Below are 20,333 nucleotides of genomic sequence, written 5' to 3'. Positions count from 1 at the left end.
AATGAGGGATATTATTGTTAACTAAAATATTAAAAACATTTCTGTACATTAAAATAAAGCTTAAATAAAATTAAAATATATAAATATTAGAAATGTTGTCTTTGCAATAAACCGAAATAAGTTGAAGCACTACAACTTTTAACTGGAAATACATAAAAACTGAAATGAAAATAATTAAATCTAAATTGCAATATTTATAAAAAAAAAAAAAAAAAAAAAAACAGCACATAATGAAATTACAACAAAATAAAGTAAAATTAGCATGAAATCTAAAAAGAAGGCTAATTCAAAATATTATCAATAAAACAAAATAACACACTTTAAGTAAATGTCTCTAGATGATTTAATGTCAGATCAGATCAAAGTTTTTCATTTATGATGAAGGATAAGGTCAAACACGCAGGTGAAGCGGTTCATTGGTCACATGCTGCAGGATGAAGAGATTCTTACCTTGTTTTTAAGATATTTAAAAACTGTAATATTTCTGAAAACTGGATCAGCCTCAAGGCTCTCAAGAACCTCAATCCTGCATGAAAGAGCAGAAGCGAGTTAGAAACATGAAGAACACTGACGCACAAAACATCACAGCACACATTAAACATCAGATCGCACCTTTGAACCGTTCATCCATGTTTAACGGTTTCATGAACACAACTAACAGAGCAAAAGACTGAACGCAGCTACAGAAAAACCCCTCAAAGAGCATCAAAATATCTGCGTCTGAAAGAGCCGCTCCACTGGACTCGACACATCTGGACTCTCGACTGACAGTCGGCTCAACATCTGCGGGCAACATTCATGACGTAAACGCCTAAATTTGGGTTTCAGAAGCTTTAAAGCAACAACAGCGACCAAACTGAGAGAGAAACACGTGACTTCAGTGAGGTGACCTTGATTATTACGAACACACACACACACGACAGATTCACACACTTCATCTGATTTCTCTGTGTTTAGCATCATATAGTCCACTGTAAAACACAAGGACTGTGTTCTCAATATCATACTAGCACTCTTCTGCAGAGACACCTATAGTATGTATATATGCACATTTTTTGTAAACATGAAACGTGTAGAATACAACAAATGCACAAATACTGTATCCCACAATGCAATGCACTTGACTTGACCTTCCATGTACAGTGTGACGCATGATAAACACATGATGTTTTTGACAAAACTCAAGAAAAAGGTTTATTCTTATGTGGAATAACGATTATAATCCCAATGATTAAAAGGTTAAAATGATTTTGCAAGTCTTCCAAAAGATAAGCTCATAAGCTACGATTAAACACACATGAGCTAAAAACACTGATTCTGGACAAAACAGGTCAGAGAAATGGAAAATATTAATAATAATAAAGTAAAAATTCATGCATTAACAGATTATTTTAGATTAATCAATAAAAACTTGTTCATAGGATGCAGAAATAAAATTATTATAAATATTGACGAATGCAGTATTGAATAAATAAATGAGTGTTTTAAACTGATTTTCACCACAATCACACAAAATACTGTTGACTAAATATTTCGGACATCAGACATTTTGTTTTTCGAATGTTGCTCACTACTAACGAGGGAAATTATCTTACAATCCCAAACTATTTGACATTTAAGATGTCATAAAAACATTAAAAAATATGAATATAAAACGTGAATTGCATGAAATAAAAAAACATGTCGGTATAAAAACTGACTTCAATATTGCCAGATTTTATGAATATCTTTATAAATACCCAATAAAAAGTACTTTCCCAGCTGTGAAACCTTATAAAAGAGGAATAAAATAAAAGGAAATCTTCCTCCTGTCTGTCACTGTAATGACGTTATAAATGTGAAGTTTTTGTCATCATCTTAAATTCAATGATATATTCAACAGTCTATCGATCATCTGATTATTTCAATTCTAATCTGTTTTATTTGTCTCGTGTCTCAAGAATCAGAGGAAACATCTGAAGCTGATTATCGCTGCTCCGTGTTCTTCCATCAATCCGCCGGGATCAGTTCTTACCCCAGTAGGAGACGGCGTGGAAGCAGGAGGACAGCGTGTGCTGGCAGCTGTGGCTCTCCTCTCTCTCGGCGCCGTGGATCATCTTCACGCGGTAGCCGTTGTGAAAGAGTTCGCCGCAGGACTTCTTGCGTCGCCGCGTGTTCTGCAGCGTCTCTGTGCGCGTGGCCCCGTCAGGGCTCCGGTACACCAACATCTTGGTCGGGATCATGACGCCTGATGAAAATGATCAAAGCTGCAGCGGTGTCATGGCAGGGAAGAAGCTCCGGCTCAATCCGAGGAAGTGAACGCTCCGTGAGACGCTCTCAGAAGAAGGGTGGTCTGAACGCACGCAAGCCCACCGGAGAAAACTGCATCCCAGTTGTGATCATGTAGTCATGTAGTGAAAGCTTAGAACAAGCCTTTTTCATCAGGATATTACAGTATAAGCTCCTTTAGCAATCGCCCTGGGACACCAGACAGAATCCTGTTCATCTGCTGCACCATCATCATCATCATCATCATCATCATCAATACAGCCTCTCTGACTGACAGCAGTGCAGCACTGAACTCTGATCCTATAATCATCAATAATCACTGCTGCAGAACACAAGATCTTCTGAAGATCATCTGATACAGTGTAACAGTTTCTTGAGTGGCTTTCAGAATGTTGCTGTGCAGTTGCTAAGCAACCGTTCCACACGGAACCAATGACTTTGATGTGTAAAAACAAACAAAAGTTCCTCAATGACTTTTAAACCGTCACTGAACAGAACGAGACTGTTCTGGACACACTCCACACACACACACACACACACACACACACATGTAGCAACAAAAGGACATTAATTTACTGAAAGCTGAATAATAACTCTAAAGCTGGATGATGTGACCCCGTGACCTCCTGTTCCCTATAGGAGGATTAACAGCCGCGGACATGAAGAACATAAGCTGCGCTCTGACCGAGACGTTCATGAGGGACGTGAAGCATTAAAGCAGTGTTTCTCTGCTCATACACACACATACAGGCCTCTCCTCACATCACAGTATTTCTGCTCTGAGCCGATATTACCAGCAGAGGGCAGCACTTATACTACATTTACTTGATCAAAAATACAGTAAAAATTGTGAAAATATTATTCCAATGTAAATCAGCTGTTTTCTATGTGAATATATAGTAAAGTGTAATTTATTCCTGTGATCAAAGCTGAATTTTCAGCATCATTACTCCAGTCTTCAGTGTCACATGATCCTTCAGAAATCATTCTAATATGATGATTTGATGCTCAAGAAACATTTATGATTATTATCAGTGTTGAAAACATAGTGATTGCTCATCTGTTAATGAAACGCTCTGTTTCTTATTCCTGCTATAGTTTTATGATCATCTGGAGGTTGTTTAGATGTAGTCACACATGAACTCAAACATGACGCTGTGCATGAGAAAAACAATCAGCGATTTTAAACAACAGGAGGATTTCTAGAGAATGTCATTTTAATTCCCAGCATGCCAGAGATCTCAAATCCCAGCGACCTGCGGAATAAGCTGATTTGGTGGAACGGATGGTGATTGTGTGTGTACCATAGATACAGATTCAGGGTAATACGTATAATGTCCAGCAGGTGGCGGCAGAGCCCTTCATCTAATGATATCTTCCGCTGCGGTTCAGATTTCTGTCACCCTCTGCTCATAATCTGATGAAATGATCGGGTATTAAAGGTAAAGTGGCAGTAATGGGAGAGAGTGTGAAGTGTTTTACCCAGCCAGCTCCGGTTCAGATACACGGACACAAACACGGGCGGAACGGTGAAGAAATCCACCACTGAATTCACCTCCAGCCAGAACCACAGCTTATCATTGGCTGCAATGAACTGTGGGAGAAGAAACGAAAGAAAACATGCATGTTACTAAACAAATACATGTAAATAAACCAGTTGTTATTGTCAACTAAATCTAAAAGTTCAGTAACCGAAAATAAGAATATTACATAAATTACAAAGAATTTAACTAAATTAAAATGAAAACAAAAGATAATTCAAGATATTAATAAACACTAAAATAGTATATAAATAATGCTAAAATAACATTGAATGTTATTCAACAAATACTGTAAATAAACCAGTTTTTATTGTTAACTAAAACTGTACAAAAATCGATAATTGAAATAAAGCTGAAATAAAATAAAATAAGAATATTAGATAGAAAACTTAAACTGATCTAACTTTAATAAATAAGTTTCAGTACTGAAATTACAAAAAAAAAAAATATTAAAGAATTATTTAAAAAAAAAAAGACAAAATCACAAAACAAAAAATTTAAACTATAAAAATAAAAGTACTATATATAACAATCTTACACGCAGTCCAAAGTACAACAAGAAGAAGACGTTGAAGGCCATGTCGATCTGCAGCGTGAAGTCCTTGTCGAAGTGCTGACAGGATTCGATGGGGCTGTGAAACAGAAACACTGACCTCAGTTCACTTTAATGAAGGAAGTCATCTCACATTAATTAACCTGACGGTGGGGATTCATCATTAGTGGCACTAGATAAATACATTAAAAGGTTGAATCTGTAAAATTGGCATTGAGCATTATTTCATTAAAGCACGATGATCGATCAACACATTTTACATATAATGATTCTCAGCTCTCACTGCGCCTTTAACAGCAGAAATCTATTCAGTAATATTATTAATTATTAAAGCAATCATATTATGACTTTAATGTGCGCTATTATGATACATACTGTGGGTCAATATTTCAAATCCCCTAAAGGCAACTGTTGCTTCAAATGTTGCTTTAATAATGTTTGGCACATGTATATTACTGAATGATTTTCATGTGTTTCTGATGGCAGGTAGATGAAAAAGTCGTATCTAAAATTGCTTCTGGTTTCTACATGATAATGTTCTGATGAGCAGACGCTCAGAACAGATCGAATCAAAGCCGTTTCACTTGGTAAATTAGATCCCGTGTTTTAATTCAGTCAGAAGCAAACAAGTGTGTGTGGACAGAGATGAAGAGCAAACAGAAGCAGGTGTTCTAGAAGGATCTGAGCCTCAGAGTTTGTGTGTTTGAGGCCTGACTCAGTGCTTGTCAAGGATCAGAGCAGTGGCTTTTTCCGCTCATTTGCACATCACATCAATGACATCATGCCACCGTGTGGGTCAATTAACCTGGACTAACCCATCAGAAGCCTAAATTAGGAAAATGAAGAGGGAAACGTGCAAAAAATAAAGCTATCAGTCATATTGTTATGAGTATAATATCATGCATATAATAATATAGGCTAATATCATTTACGTTGCACTGTTGCTTGCTACGCTATTACACATAAAGCAACAATATTCCTTTTTCTGTCCAACTAGTTGATGTAACCAGATTTTGTAAAACAGTTTTAAACACATGTAATATCACTCACTTTATTAAAGTTTTTACTGTAGAATTGTGCAGTTTTGGGGGATTTATGTTTTTCTTTTATTTGCCTCAATTTGTAATCATTTATGTATAAATGTACAAAATGTATAAATATATACAATTATATAAAAAAATCACTTTAAAGAATATCTACATTTCTCAGTTTCATTCATGGCAATAACATGAAAAATGTGCCTTGATCCAGTGGATGATTACAATCGTCTAATGGAAAACAAACACTTTTAAAATTAAAATAACATGAATTTTCAACTACAGCCACTAGATGGCAGCAGAGGATTTTAAGAGGATTTTTCATTTAGATTTATGTTTAGATATTATAAAATCATTATTATAGCAACAATTTAACATTTTAAGGTTTTTTTTCTGAAGTATTCTATAATAATGTTACAGTCGAACCTGAACATAGTGTTATACATTTTGTTATATGTTTGTATATGTGTGTGTTTTCATTTCTTCTCCTTTGTGGATGTGTAAAGGTGTCACTCCATTTCTGAATGTGTTCTGCATTGTAGTTTGTTTTTATTATTTTGATAATTTATGTAACGGGGGGTGGGTGGCAAAAGAGGCGGTTTGCCCAGGGCACCATACGAGCGAGAAGCGCCACTGGATCAGAGAACTGTAATCATGTCCTCAGGAGTCTGAGCGCGCTCACTGGCTCTGCTCACATCCGTGTCTCTGTGTCCATCACTCACGAGAGCTGGTGGAATCCCACACAGACATGTAAAGGACACAATTCACCCAAACATCAAAAGAATCATCTATATCATCTATATCATGAAATGGAAGATGCACTGGTCTTTTCTTCTCTATTGTGTCGTATATCTGAGTGAAACGCTTCTCAAACAAGAACAAATGTAGGGCGGGGCTTGATTTTGTCTGTGGGGAATTGATTGGATGGTTGTGGTTTGCTATTGGTGGATCTCATGTGAGTGACAGGTTGCCCCGCCCTCGTCATCAGAGAAGAGAAGAGATGCTGCAAGAGGGAGGAGAAGATATTCTGATTCAAGATTACCAGGAACATGAATTTAAAACAATAATGATAAATTATTTAGAATAAACACTGCAATATTCTATTTTTTTATTGAAGTATAAATACTTGAATTAAATAATTTTTACAAATTACTATAAGAATGAGATTTTTTTGCATTACATTAATGAGAGCTTTGGGGAGAAAAGTCATGAAAATAAATGGCATAATTTCAATTCCATTACATATATATATATATATAAATACTCTCAATTTTTCTTTCTTTAGGGTTTGGTGTGGGATTCAGGTTTCAGAGACTGACACAATTACAGGAAGCAGTTCAGAGATCAGAGCGTTTATGACTGCGTTCAGGTGGATCAGGTGTGACTCTGGTGTCAGCGAATGAACGCTCCTGTACAAAGGCTGTGATCATCAAAGGACCTAAGAGAGAACAGCGAGCTGTGAAACTCTCAACCTGAAGACGTTTCAGAACAGCTGCAGGACAGAGAAACGCAACTCTATCCATCTCTGTTTGCTCGGTTCTGTTCCAGCGGGTCAGAGAGACGCACCCAGCTCTCGGTGACAGGACTGAACTGAAACTGAACCCCGGCTGTAATTAAGAGACGTTTAACGTAAGTAATACTTCACAGGAGTCTCGGGTCACATGGAGCTTTACATACAGCAGACGTGAACAACAGTGAGGAGCAGTTCACAACTCAACTCAACTCAACTGGCCACACACGGGAATTGGAATTGGTCCACATTCCTCATTCACACACAATCATCAGTGATATTCACACGACCTTGATGAACTCCGGATAGTTTGTGGAACGTGTTTGGGTCTCGCTTCTTGCAGGAACAACATTGTTAGAGATTTAAGGCCACAGAGAAGCAGAATGACACTCTGAACCTGCTGTTCATCTGACAAATGAAATCCCTCTTTATTCTAATGCAGTTTGAGCAGGCGGTCTAACGCCGTCCCCCGGCCCTGACCTGATGCCCCGCTCCAGGTTTATAGTGCTCAGGACAATTACACTCCGCTAGCCAGAGCACAAAGTCTCAAATGAAATTGCTAAATCCCCCATGATGCACTAATGAGGAAGAGGATAAGGCTCACTTCCTGTGTTAACAGGTCTGTTTTCAGCAGGACAGCATGTGTGTGTTTCTAATGCTGAATAGGACGTGCCGTTCAGATACGGAAGATCGGAAAGATTAAAACACAAAGGATCAGGGCATAACTTACTGAAACTGCACACACTGATTCTGATATTTGACACTGAAAATGAACATTCCTGCATAAGGCTGGGTATTGACACAATTTTCACGATTCAATTCGATTTCTATTCACATGCTTTCGATTCGATATCGATTATTTTGGATGTAGTATATCAAGCTGTTTTATTGACGTCTTTCCGAGGTTGAAACACTGATTGAGCTATTACACGAGACATGATACGGGTTTCAGTAAGTTGTACTGTATCTTTTAACATACCTTCAGATGTTTATTCATGTATATTTCACGCTGTAACTGGGATTAAAGCAGAGGAGAGGATGTTCACATGTGCTCCGTGCTGCCACTTCTCTTTAACTGAGACGCTAAAGTGATCTGTCACGCCACATTTAACAGCGCCAAAACGGTATTTAATTTTTGAATCTCATAATAAGATGGACGTCATTTGAAATCTGAGACTTTGCTCCATATCAAAAGTAACAAAGCACAGAGATTATTGTGATTATTGCTACATGTTCTGTTCATTCATCAAATGAAAACAGACTAGACTAATCGATTCTTGGGATTTAAGAATCGATATCAGTTTGTAAAAATGAGAATCGATTAAAATCGAGAAATCGATATTGTTTACCCAGCCCTATTCCTGCATGTGTCAGACGGTTTTATAATGTTCAAGATGCATTACACAGAGAAAACACAAACTACACAGAGCCGGGATCGATGTAAGTCTATCTGACACAATGTCATTTCATATGTGTATTTAACTGAAGAGATGCAATTAGGTTAATTTGGTTTCCTTATCATTTACACACTCTCATCTCTTTCCAAACCTGTCAACGACACCAAAAGTAATTGGTTCTCGTGTGTCTTGTGACCAATCGCAGCACGGCAAGTGGAATGAGATTCGAGAGCTCAGATTTTCAGCAAATAATAATTTAAATATCTGGTTTATTTGACAAATAAACTACTTTTATAATACTTCTGTGGTGCATTTTGGGAGCTTGACGGCATCTGTGCCGATTTACTTTCGGGGAATGGAAAAGAGCTCATTTTTGTGTTTAAAGTATTCGTGTCATGAGTTATGGTTGGACTGAAGCTCCAGATGATCTCTGACAGACGCACCTGCTGCTGTTAATGTAATGATGCTGTAATCTCAGTCTATTCAACAGGCTTGTCTCTCTCTTTCTCTCGACATCGAGCCTGTGGCATAAACAGGTTGTGTCAAACGCTCTTCACCTCTATGAGCTCACTGATGTGTGTAATGTTTGGATGACGTCAGTTTTAGTGTCTCCGTGACCCATGAAACGATGTATGTTCAGTGGTGATGGTCTAAACTCTCTCTCTCTCTGTTTCTATTCCTAAATCTGTCTGTCACACCCCAAGGGACGATTCCTTCCGCCCCAGTCCCCATCACTTATTCATACAGGCTCCATGATTAACCTTCTGAATAGAGAGAATGAATCACAAATGTTTATTCCAGTGTATTCTGCATTGTATATATATATATATATATATATATTATTTTGTCCTTATGACGGTTGGACTATAGTAGTAGTCGATACGACAGTCGATACGATACCTTGAAAAATATCGATATTCGATACCATTTTTGATACCGCAGTAAAAACTGGCATATATACCACCATACAGATAATTTGTTATTATCTCATCATTTTTTGATAATTTGAGTAATATTGCTGTAATAGATTACACAGAGAACAGGGAGGCTTTATTTGAACTGTTGAACTAAATTTACAAAAAAAGAGACAAGTAAACAGTCAGTAATAAAATAAGAACAATAGGGATGCACTATATCGGTATCGGTCGATATATGTTCATTTTTAATGTTATCGTTATCGGCACAATAAGAAAATTTGGCTGATATATTAAAGCCGATTAATAATGGATTATTTCCTTCAGTTGAGACACTTCAGATGCACACTGTCCACTATTATGGTTTTGAATTGCTTGAAATATGATTGAAATCACTTCAAAAAGTCTGTCATATATTATATATTAATATATTATATATAATATTATAATGAGAACATTATAATTGTGTGTTTGGGACATGGATTTTAATGGTGAGACTTGTTTTTGTAATCAGGCTCTCAAAAATTATATAAAAATTTTGATTTAGATTTATTGGCCAATATATCGGTTATCGGCTTCCAAATATAAAAAATTTTCTGTATCAGCCAAAATTTTCATATCAGTGCATCCATAAAGAACAAATTGCAAACAATAGCAGAAATAAAAACAATAGAATAAAGAGATATTAAATAAACACAGCTTTAAGTGTTTCAGTATATTCAGGTAAGAAATACTACCGAAATTAAAGTAATCAAATGTACAATAACACTGGATAGTCTTCATTGTAAAAATGCTTACAATTAAAGTTACAAAAGTTATTCAGTCAAAAGCGGTGAGTGATTTTCTCTCTCTTTTGTTCTGTGATAAACATGACCGACAGCTGCAGGTTTATTAGGCTGCTGTCACTTTAAGAGCTTGTGCACGGATCCAATATACTGATACACAACGTGTGATTTTTTTCAACTATTTACGTTCCAAAACTTACCGTATTTACCGGAATACTCGGCTGTTTAAGCGCAATAAGCCACAAAAAAGAGCTCAATGTGGTACTCACACGCTGTTTGAGAGGCAGCTTTATCTGAGCGCCACTGTTATAGATCAGTGCTTTTGGTGTGAGGGTGAATCCTGCGAGAATGACTAAAATCATGTGCCATACAAGCACTATTCATCCGGAGCGAATGAGACAAATGAGTGAGAAGAGGCAGGTGTGTGTTTACTACTGAGCCAATTTATTTACTCAAAAAAAAACATCTACTTGCATTTAAAAAGTGTAAATTTTTGAACTCTTTATCTTTGTACTGTATCTAATGAGATGCACAGTGATAAAACAGGAAATATACTCACTCAGAGGAGTCGATGAAGTAAATCACAAGAGCGCCGATGCTCAGAGCGAACACGAGCACCACCTGAAACACAAGACATGTGTGTTACTTTACATGAACCTCCATTACCAGTTTGTAAAAACAAAGAAACACTGTGCTTATAGTAGGGCTGTCCACCTTAACATGTTAGCACGTGATTAATTCAAAATCTTTTATGCGTTAAAACAATTTAACACAAATATCGTAAATAAATGACTGAAGCAGGCTAAACTGTGTCACAAAAACACCAAATAAATGCGTTAAACAAGATAAATGATGTATGCTTCATTTCACAATAAGTATGCGATTATTCTCGATTAATTGCACAAAAAGGGTGCGATTAAAAATGTAATCTATTGACAGCCCTAGTTTATAGTAATGCACTTACAATGCAAGTCTACAGGTAAGTCATTTTGGAGAAATGTTGTAGTTTTGTTCAAGCACTTATATTCAGTTTCAGTAACCATAGTTTAACTGTGGTATTTGTAGACAGAGTTACCCATGATTTTATTGATTTGCCTGGAGAAAACTACTTAAAATGCTGATTTTATGTGTGTGAGAGCGAGACTCCAGCTGAACTGGGACACGTCTTTCTCATTAGTCAGTATGTCCTGCTGGCAGAAACCCATTTTAATCTAAAGATCCTGATGAGATTTGGGCAGGAATTGGATGGTGTGTAAACATCAAGCCACAGAGGACAGGAAAACCCATTTAGCAACCATCAGAACGATCTTAAAAGGAACATCCAGCTTTAAAGGAACAGTTCAGACCAAATAAACGTTCTGTCATCATTCACTTCGCCATCATGTCCTTCCAAACCAGACTTACTTTTGTTTGTGGAGCATAAAGAGATGTTTAGTAGAATATTCACACTGTTCAAGCTCCAAAACAGACATAAAACACCATAAAAGTATCATAAAATGTCTTCTGAAGCCATATGACTTAATAGTAAATCATTTTGTTATGGAGGAAATGAAGTCACTCATGAGGGTGAGTAAATAATGACAGATTTCTGTGTGAACCATCCTTAAAAATCAAGCCCCTCAGAGCACAGGTCACAGTAAAGCGATCGTGAGCAACAGGTGTGTAGATCTGGAGGAAACGCCGCTGACCTGCTCTTCCTCTCGCTGTGTGTCTCTCATGCATTTTGAATGAGCAGGTAGATTATTTTCCATGAGGGGAAATGCCATTGTCTCTAAACCATTGAATCACTCATACTGAGAAAACACCTGCATGTATTTTTAATGGCCACTCACACACAGGAGCGTCCCGGTTCTGAGTCCAAGTCAAAACATCCCATCAAACGCCTGATTTTAGGACACCGAACCCAGACGCTCAGCAGGACCTGTAGTCTGATTCATGCGTGGTCATGCTCTGACACATCTGTTTCCATGGTTTCCATCAATTTGGCTTTGTTTGACCAGCAGAGGGAGCAACTGATGCTCACAAACAAAACAAACCAGCTTCCTCCACGTTCAGAAGCCCATGGACACAAATCTGACATGATTCAGATCCTCAAACAAGTCTATGTGACTCAATATGTGTCTTGATGTTGTTTTTGGGCTCTACTAGAGCAGGTTTTCCTGCTTGAATGTTGATTATTTTCCTCATATTCTCCATTGTTCAGCTCCTCTCTTCCCAGTCTGTCAGTAACGCACTGTTTACTTCCTGTCTCTATGAAGCCCCTCCTTCTGAAAAGCACAATGTGCTCTGATTGGTCGGCTGGAGCAGTGTGTTGTGATTGGTGTTTGGGAAATGTCCCGCCCCTTGCCATAACCGGCAGTTTCAACACACTACTAACTAACTCAACCAGGCCCCGCCCCTTTATTCTGCGTATAAATTATTTAAATGAGGAATATTGTGAAGAAAACTTTTCAGTTTCAGGAGTTCAGAAACACTGACACTGATATAGTCCTCTTTAATGAACTGAATCTTTCTTTCCAAAAACAATGGAAATAAACAAACCTTTAGAAATATTAACTGGAGTAAAAGGTGTGACAACTAGCCCCGGTCTCACATATTACGTATAACATCTGAATCAATTGTATGTGAATAATTCAGAATTTGAATGTATAATGTACGAGTGTGAGTTGTGTGTCCAACATGAGATGTAATCAGCCTGTCTGAAAGTGAAACTCAGTTTGATTTCTAATCGCTGACTGATATCTAAGACACCTGTGAGTCTGACAGAGAGCCGATCGGATCTGACCTCCTGTCACACGCAGAATAAAGAGCTGACCGAGTCCAAGCGTTTACTACAGCTGCAGGGGTCAGAGGTCAGCCCTCATTTCATTACCGTCTGCGCCAGAGCTTCTGAAAACTGCCTCCAAAATTAAAGGTCATTTACACAATTTTCCAGATGATATTCACAGGTTTATTCCTTCACAATAACGCAGTAGTTTACCAATTTCCCTTTTAGATGCGCAGCCAAAGAAGCAGTAAAGTGGATCAGACTGAATGTGTAACAGCTATAAAGGCTAATAAAGGTTGAGCTCATTATTAGGACAATGACAGCGACGCTGGATCCTCTCAGAAATGCCACTGCGTTTAATAGGCTGAATATGGCAGATACAGAGAGTCACCGGGGGCCTGAACTTCCTCATCCCTTCATCTGTCAGACGGACGGAGAGAGAGAGAGAGAGAGAGAGAGAGAGAGAGAGAGAGAGAGAGAGAGAGAGAGAGAGAGAGAGAGAGAGAGGTGTTTACAGCGGCTTCGTGAATTATTGAATCACCTCTTCATCCCCATCATCATCCTCACAAGCACTCTGTAAATGAGTGTCTGTAGTAAAGAGAGGGAAATGTCACAGATCTTCTGATGAAGGACGGAGTGTTAGTCACTGAAACTCTCGCTTTATTATAAATGATAAATGACTGAAAAGCTGCGAGAACTAACAGTGTGATCTCATGATTGAGACACGTATAACATTAATGTATGTTGAGCTTCTGAAGCGCAGCCCCTTTTGAATATGAACAATATTTCTAATAGACATTTTCAATCACAGATTGAAATTGTTGTATTAATGACAAATTATATGATAATTAAATGTTTACTGCGATTGAACTGAATGCATTTGACATCCATTCTGTTCTGTGTGATTTCTAAATCTACAAAGATCCAGAAATGTTGGGACGTTTTTGAAATTTTAATAAAATGAAAACTAAAAGACTTTCAAATCACATGAGTCAATATTTTATTCACAATCTAGCAACTAATTAAGTTAATTGATATCAGGTTTGTAACATGATTAGCTATAAAAGGGATGTCTTAGAGAGGCAGAGTCTCTCAGAAGTTAAGATGGGCAGAGCTGTGAAAGAGTGCGTAAAAAGATTGTGGAAAACAATGTTCCTAAATGTCAAATTGCAAAGGCTTTGCAAATCTCATCATCTACAGTGCATAACATCATCAAAAGATTCAGAGAAACTGGAGAAATCTCTCTGTGCGTAAGGGACAAGGCTGAAGACCTTTATTGGATGCCCGTGGTCTTCAGGCCCTCAGACGACACTGCATCACTCATTGGCATGATTGTGTCAATGACATTACTAAATGGGCCCAGGAATACTTCCAGAAACCACTGTCGGTAAACACAATCCGCCGTGCCATCTGCAGATGCCAACTAAAGCTCTATCATGCAAAAAGGAAGCCATATGTGAACATGGTCCAGAAGCGCCGTCGTGTCCTGTGGGCCAAGGCTCATTTAAAATGGACTGTTTCAAAGTGGGTCAGACGAGTCCAAATTTGACATTCTTGTTGGAAATCACGGACGCCGTGTCCTCCGGGCTGAAGAGGAGGGAGACCTTCCAGCGTGTTTTCAGCGTTCAGTTCAAAAGCCAGCATCTCTGATGGTATGGAGGTGCATAAGTGCATACGGTATGGGCAGCCTGCATGTTTTGGAAGACACTATGAATGCTGAAAGGTATATAAAGGTTTCTAGATGACGTCTATTTCAGGGAAGGCGTGGTGTATTTCAGCAGGACAATGCAAAACCACATACTGCAGCTATTACAACAGCACGGCTTCGTCGTAGAAGAGTCCGGGTGCTGAATTGGCCTGCCTGCAGTCCAGATCTTTCACCTATAGAGAAAAATACATCAAAGACGACCACAAACTCTTCAGCAGCTGGAAACCTATATCAGGCAAGAATGGGACCAATTCCAACACCTAAACTCCAGAAACTCATAACCTTGATGCCCAGACGTCTTCACACTGTCCTGAAAAGAAGAGGAGATGCTACACCATGGTAAACATGCCCCCGTCCCAACTATTTTGAGACCTGTAGCAGGCATCGAATTTGAAATGAGCTCATTTTGTGTGTAAAATTGTAAAATTTCTTAGTTTAAACATTTATGTTATCTCTGTTCTATTGTGAATAAAATATTGGCTCATGTGATTTGAAAGTTTTTTAGTTTTCATTTTATTCAAATTTAAAAAAACGTCCCAACATTTCCGGAATTCGGGTTGTAATCAACAGAACAAAGCTGGAAACAAGTATCCAAATCCAAAAAAGTAATATTGGCTGACAAAATACCAAATTACTGATTGATATCAATATTTTATTCCATGTTTCGATAAAATCATTATTATTTTGATCTATTCTCTTAAGACGACACAACATACCTCAAAAACCTCAAACTGCACTTTCACTTGTGCATATATTGAAACTTTCCTCATCTCAATCCGTCACAACACAAAAAACACGCCGAGTCACAGGTTCTGAACAACGTGAGGGTGAGCGAATGACAGGATGTCCAGTTTTGTCTGAGTCAGTGCTGATGTAATCCAGTGTTGTGATGTAACTCTCTGATGACATTTTGTGTGTCGAGACTCAAATAAGAGGAATTTCATAACAAGGGTTTGGAATCGAGGTGTCTGTTCCGATAAAAACTCTGAGCATGTGGAAGAGGGACAAAGAGGATTTTGAGTCTCATGTCCTCAGTGAGAGCAGATTATTTCATCTCTAGCAGCTTCTGATAACCTTTCTAACCGCTTTAACTTCATTTACACCTTCATGACGTGAATCTGTCCTCTTAGTAAAACATACAGTACATTACAACTCAAATCTGCTGCAAATTTTACTTTACTTTTACTTAAAGCTGCCAAGTCTTCATGAGTTTCCAGCATTACACAAAATCAATGATGCGAATGAAGTTCAGAGGAGAGAACGGATCAGTCAGTAAACAGTCAAAGCTCTGTACAATCTGGCCACTAGTCGAAGTACAATCACTTTTAGCGCTTTCATTCAGTCCTCTGTTTACTCAGAAGAGCTCATTGAGGGATTTTGTAAACATGTCTTTGTTTCCTGATGGACCGATGTGAACCTGTGCACTCGCATTCCCAGAATTACAGAGAAGATTAGTGTTTGATGAAGCTCTTGCTATTTTTATGGCATTTCTGCCCAAAACATACTGTCAGAAAAATCAAAAATAGATTTCATTTTCTTGATATTTCTTTCAAAATATATCAACAGAAGGTCATGGGTTCGATTGCCAGGGAATGCATGAAGTGATAAAATGTAATACCTTAAACACAATCTGAAATGCATCTGCCAAACACATAAATGTAAATGATCAGATGAACCAGACGGTCTGTAGAGCATCGAGAGGAGTTTAAGATCTGCTAACACAAACATTACTAAACACACTACAGATCAATCTCCTATTCTGTTTTACTCCTGACAACTCAAAAGTGCATCAGAAAGTTTTTAATGTTTTTGAAAGATTATTTTCTGCTCACCAAGACTGCATTTATTAGATCAAAAATACTGTAAAATTGTGAAATATTATTCCAGTGTAAATCAGCTGTTTTCTATGTGAATCAAAGCTGAATTTTCAGCATCATTACTCCAGTCTTCAGTGTCACATGATCCTTCAGAAATCATTCTAATATGATGATTTGATGATCAAGAAACATTTATGATTATTATCAGTGTTGAAAACAGTTCATATTTTTGTGGAAACTGATACGTTTTATTTTTCAGGATTCTTTGATAAATAGAAAGTTCAAAAGAACAGCGTTTATTTGAAATAGAATCTTTTGTTAGATTATAAATGTCTTTACTGTCACTTTTGATCAATTTAATGTGTCCTTGATGAACAAAAGTACCATTTTCTTTGAACGGAGTGTGAAGACACAAACAGCTCTGTAGACTCAGTTCTAGAAATACCTGCTATCATTAATGAATCTGGATCAGAGTCTGTCCAATATAGATCTCTGACCTGTGCAGGAGGCTGGAGAACACTGTGTGTGTGTGTGCGTGCGAACGCGACTGTGTGTGTGAACGCGAGTGCGAGTATGTGTGTGTGTGTGTGTGCGTGCGTGTGTGTGAGTCCACAAAACAGGACAGTGAGTTTGTCCCTGCAGAGTCATAACTAGAACATCCTGCGTCTCTTTCTCATCCGTGTGTTTTCTGACTGGGTCAGTCTTAAAAAACTGTAATGTCTGGGTCACGTTTCATTTACATTTATGCATTTTATCCGAAGAGACTTGCACTGCACTCAACATTTACATTTTATTAGTTCATGCACTCCTGGAGAACTGAACCAATGACTTTTAACATCAAAAAGAAACAATGAGAGAGTATATTTTTCATTAAGAAAAGGAGTGTTTCCTGCCAGTGTTTTGGTGAAGTAAATCTGCAGGCTGACAGGTGAGACAGATAAATCACAGGTGGAGAGCGGCGTTTGACCGCCAGACAAAACGACTGACCGCCGCTGTCAGATCCTGAACTCCAGGTTTGGTTTTAAACATGCAGAGTGAAGCGGTGATGTGCTCCGCTCACGGGCGACACGCCAGCTGTCAGAGACAGTTCAGTAGGCTGATGATTCCCAGGATTCCCTGCTGGAGAGCTTTTGTTCAGCTTTTGTCCATGCTGCTCATGTGTGTTGAGTTTATTTACATCAGTGTGTGTGTGTGTGTGTGCGTGTGTGTGTTTGTGTGTGTGTGTACTGTACTGAGATGTCTCTCTGATGCAGCACACATGCAGTGTTGTACATTTTAACTGGTTGATAGAAAAGTATTCTTAAAATGCATTCTAACAATCTGAATAATTTGTAACAAATAATTATTCACAATATTTTGAAGGGCCCACGATAACATCATCATGCATGTTCATTATTGTGATATATTGCATTATCATATACTAGCACAAATTATTTTTTTATTTTCTATTTTTATTTTAGTTACATTTTTTGTAATTTTTAATAGGTTTTGTTTTTTAAAAAATACATGTAAATAGATTTTTATTCACTTTTATTTTAGTTAAACTACATTAAAATGAGAATTGCTGCCTTGTCAACTAGATGAAATAAAGTTTGTTTTTTATTTTATTTAAAGTAACAAATATTTTTAATGCTTTCAGTTTTAGTTTTATTTAATTATTGGTTTCTGTCAGCTGTATGTTGCATTCATCTCTAAAACAAAATGATGCATTTTATTAATTATTGATTAATTTCAGCTCCATACAGAACGACAAAGACGATATCAATGAATGCACAAGTGTACATATGGTCCGACTCTACCTAGTGTTGAAGTAACACTGAAGCAGAGTTAAAGTTAATGAGATAATTAAGCGATTAATTAAAGTGATGATTGAGCATTAGTGATGAACACCTGCTGTTAACAAGCAAAATCACAGAAGAAAAGAGAAACACAAGAACTACAACCGACTTCAGCCACAGCCTTAGATCAAATCAACTGAAGACAAAAGACATTAAAGAGATCTGATTAAACAACTCCACAAACAGCATCACCAGCTTCACTTATTATTGACCAGATTGACTTTATTTCTGTCAGAAGTCTACAGAAGCTCTAATTGAGAATTAACAGACGTTTAGATATTGAAGTTTTATTGGTCAAAAAATGATGCCACCATCATGGAGATTAGTGTTTGCTTTAGTTGAAAGTCAAGTCAGTGTGTTACTTGCTGTTTCTTTGTAATTAATTCTGACATTTACAAGCATTTCTAGGGAATATATATATATATATATATATTTATATTTATTTTATTTTTTTTTCAGAACCACAATTCACAAACGAAAATCTACGAATACTAATGAGCACGCTTGATGACAGATGTCAGGACGGGTTTACTGGTTAACTGGTTGGTTTATAGATGATCTGTATTCCAGACGGAGGAGGTTTAACACCACAGCATTCTGGATCAGAACAACAAATCAGCCTGTAAGACCACTAAAGAGAAAACACACACACACTCACTCACAAACACGCACGCACGCACGCACACACAGTCCATTCACACTTCTATAATGAGCTCCTCTCTTCCTCCAGGCAGAACTTTTAACCTTTTCCTTTTAATGTTTCTGCTCCACATCACATCTTCTCCGCTGCTCTTCCTGACATGTTCTCATTCCTGCTGGAGGAAGACCTCCTCACGGGAGAGATGAAGGTGATGTGGAGCAGACTACTTCACTAGAGATCTTCAAATACAGGGTTTATGGGTTATTATTAATATTTTATTATTCTTTTCTGTTCATAAAAAGAACACTGTGAGACTATGATTGTTTCTCTCTATCAGGATTATAGAAATGTTAAACTCTGATCAACATTAATTCTTTATCTGAATCTGACATAATATTTCACTCATTACTGAACGCAGGGGTTTGTCCTAATAAGTGAACACTTTTAATCAGGTCAAAGTGGAGAAAGTTTGACTGAAACCGTCGCATGCTAAAAGCTTTACAGCTGTGCTATAATTACTTTCCTTATCAAAAATTATTCATATAGTTCACAATACTTTAAATGGGTCATATTTTGCATGTTCTTTCGGTGTAAAAAAAAATGCAGGGTGAATTTGGAGGTGGAGCAATGAAGAGAGGGGCGTGTTCGATTGCATCTTTAAAAATGCAGTAGCAAAAAAAAAAAAAACTTTAATTAAAAGAGTAATGTAAGGTAATGCAAAAAATAAATGATGACTAATGCATAAAAGGTTTAGTTCACATAAAAATGAAAATTATCCCATGATTTAATCACTCTCAAGCCATCCTAGGTGTATATGACTATCTTCTTTCAGACGAACACAGTCTGAGTTATATTAAAAATATCCTGCCGGAGTCTGTCGGAAGCTAGTTATTATATATATTAATAAAGTTTTAAATATGGATGTTTTTCTTACAGAAACCCATCACTTCGCTTCATAAGGTCTTTATTAACCCCCTGGAGCCGTATGGATTACTGTTATGATGGACGGATGCACTTTTATGGCCTTCAAAATCTCACCCCCCATTCACTCCCATTATAAAGCTTGGAAGAGCCAGGATATCTTTTAATATAACTCTGATTGTGTTCATCTGAAAGAAGATAGTCATATACACCTAGGATGGCTTGAGGGTGAGTAAATCATGGGATAATTTTCATTTTTGGGTGAACTATCCCTTTAGCCAAGTAGAACATCGGAGCGCCGTTGCCATTCCATCAGCAGCTGTTGCTTAAAGTCTCTAGTTTTACTCCATGCAACCTCTGACAAAGGTTCAACAAAAAAAGCAAATGAAGCGCGTCCGAGACTGACTGTCCTCCACGTGTGACAGATGAATGTTTCAGAGCGACTCTGAATCATCTCAGACCTTCAGCACCTAAAGTCATGAGAATAATACATCACCAAAGTCATTAGAGCGGTGTTCAAACGCAGCCGGACAGTACATGAATTAATAAAACCCTTTCCTGAAATATCCCTGAAGATTCACTAGGGGAAGAGGAAACGCATCATCGCTGAGGACCCTCATATACTGTCAGCGCTAAT

General features: G+C 37.6%; 1 protein-coding gene across 13 annotated transcripts in view; it reads right to left on the bottom strand.

The window, feature by feature from the left end:
- LOC127523192 (calcium-activated potassium channel subunit alpha-1) overlaps positions 1-20,333 on the bottom strand; it is a 79,031-nt gene that overhangs the window by 34,366 nt on the left and 24,332 nt on the right. For 12 of the 13 annotated variants that reach the window (XM_051913614.1, XM_051913613.1, XM_051913619.1 and 9 more), the window contains exons 3-6: positions 10,565-10,626; positions 4,348-4,441; positions 3,751-3,862; positions 451-526 (exon numbers count right to left, since the gene is read on the bottom strand). In XM_051913614.1, the coding sequence (XP_051769574.1) occupies positions 451-526; positions 3,751-3,862; positions 4,348-4,441; positions 10,565-10,626 (344 nt within the window). Of the gene's footprint in view, positions 1-450; positions 527-2,014; positions 2,772-3,750; positions 3,863-4,347; positions 4,442-10,564; positions 10,627-20,333 lie in introns of those variants that run through there. The other variant, XM_051913624.1, reaches the window with a different exon arrangement.

The sequence above is a fragment of the Ctenopharyngodon idella genome, chromosome 12 (assembly GCF_019924925.1).
Source record: "Ctenopharyngodon idella isolate HZGC_01 chromosome 12, HZGC01, whole genome shotgun sequence".
NCBI classification, from domain to species: domain Eukaryota; kingdom Metazoa; phylum Chordata; class Actinopteri; order Cypriniformes; family Xenocyprididae; genus Ctenopharyngodon; species Ctenopharyngodon idella.
This window is presented reverse-complemented; position numbering and strand designations above follow the sequence as displayed.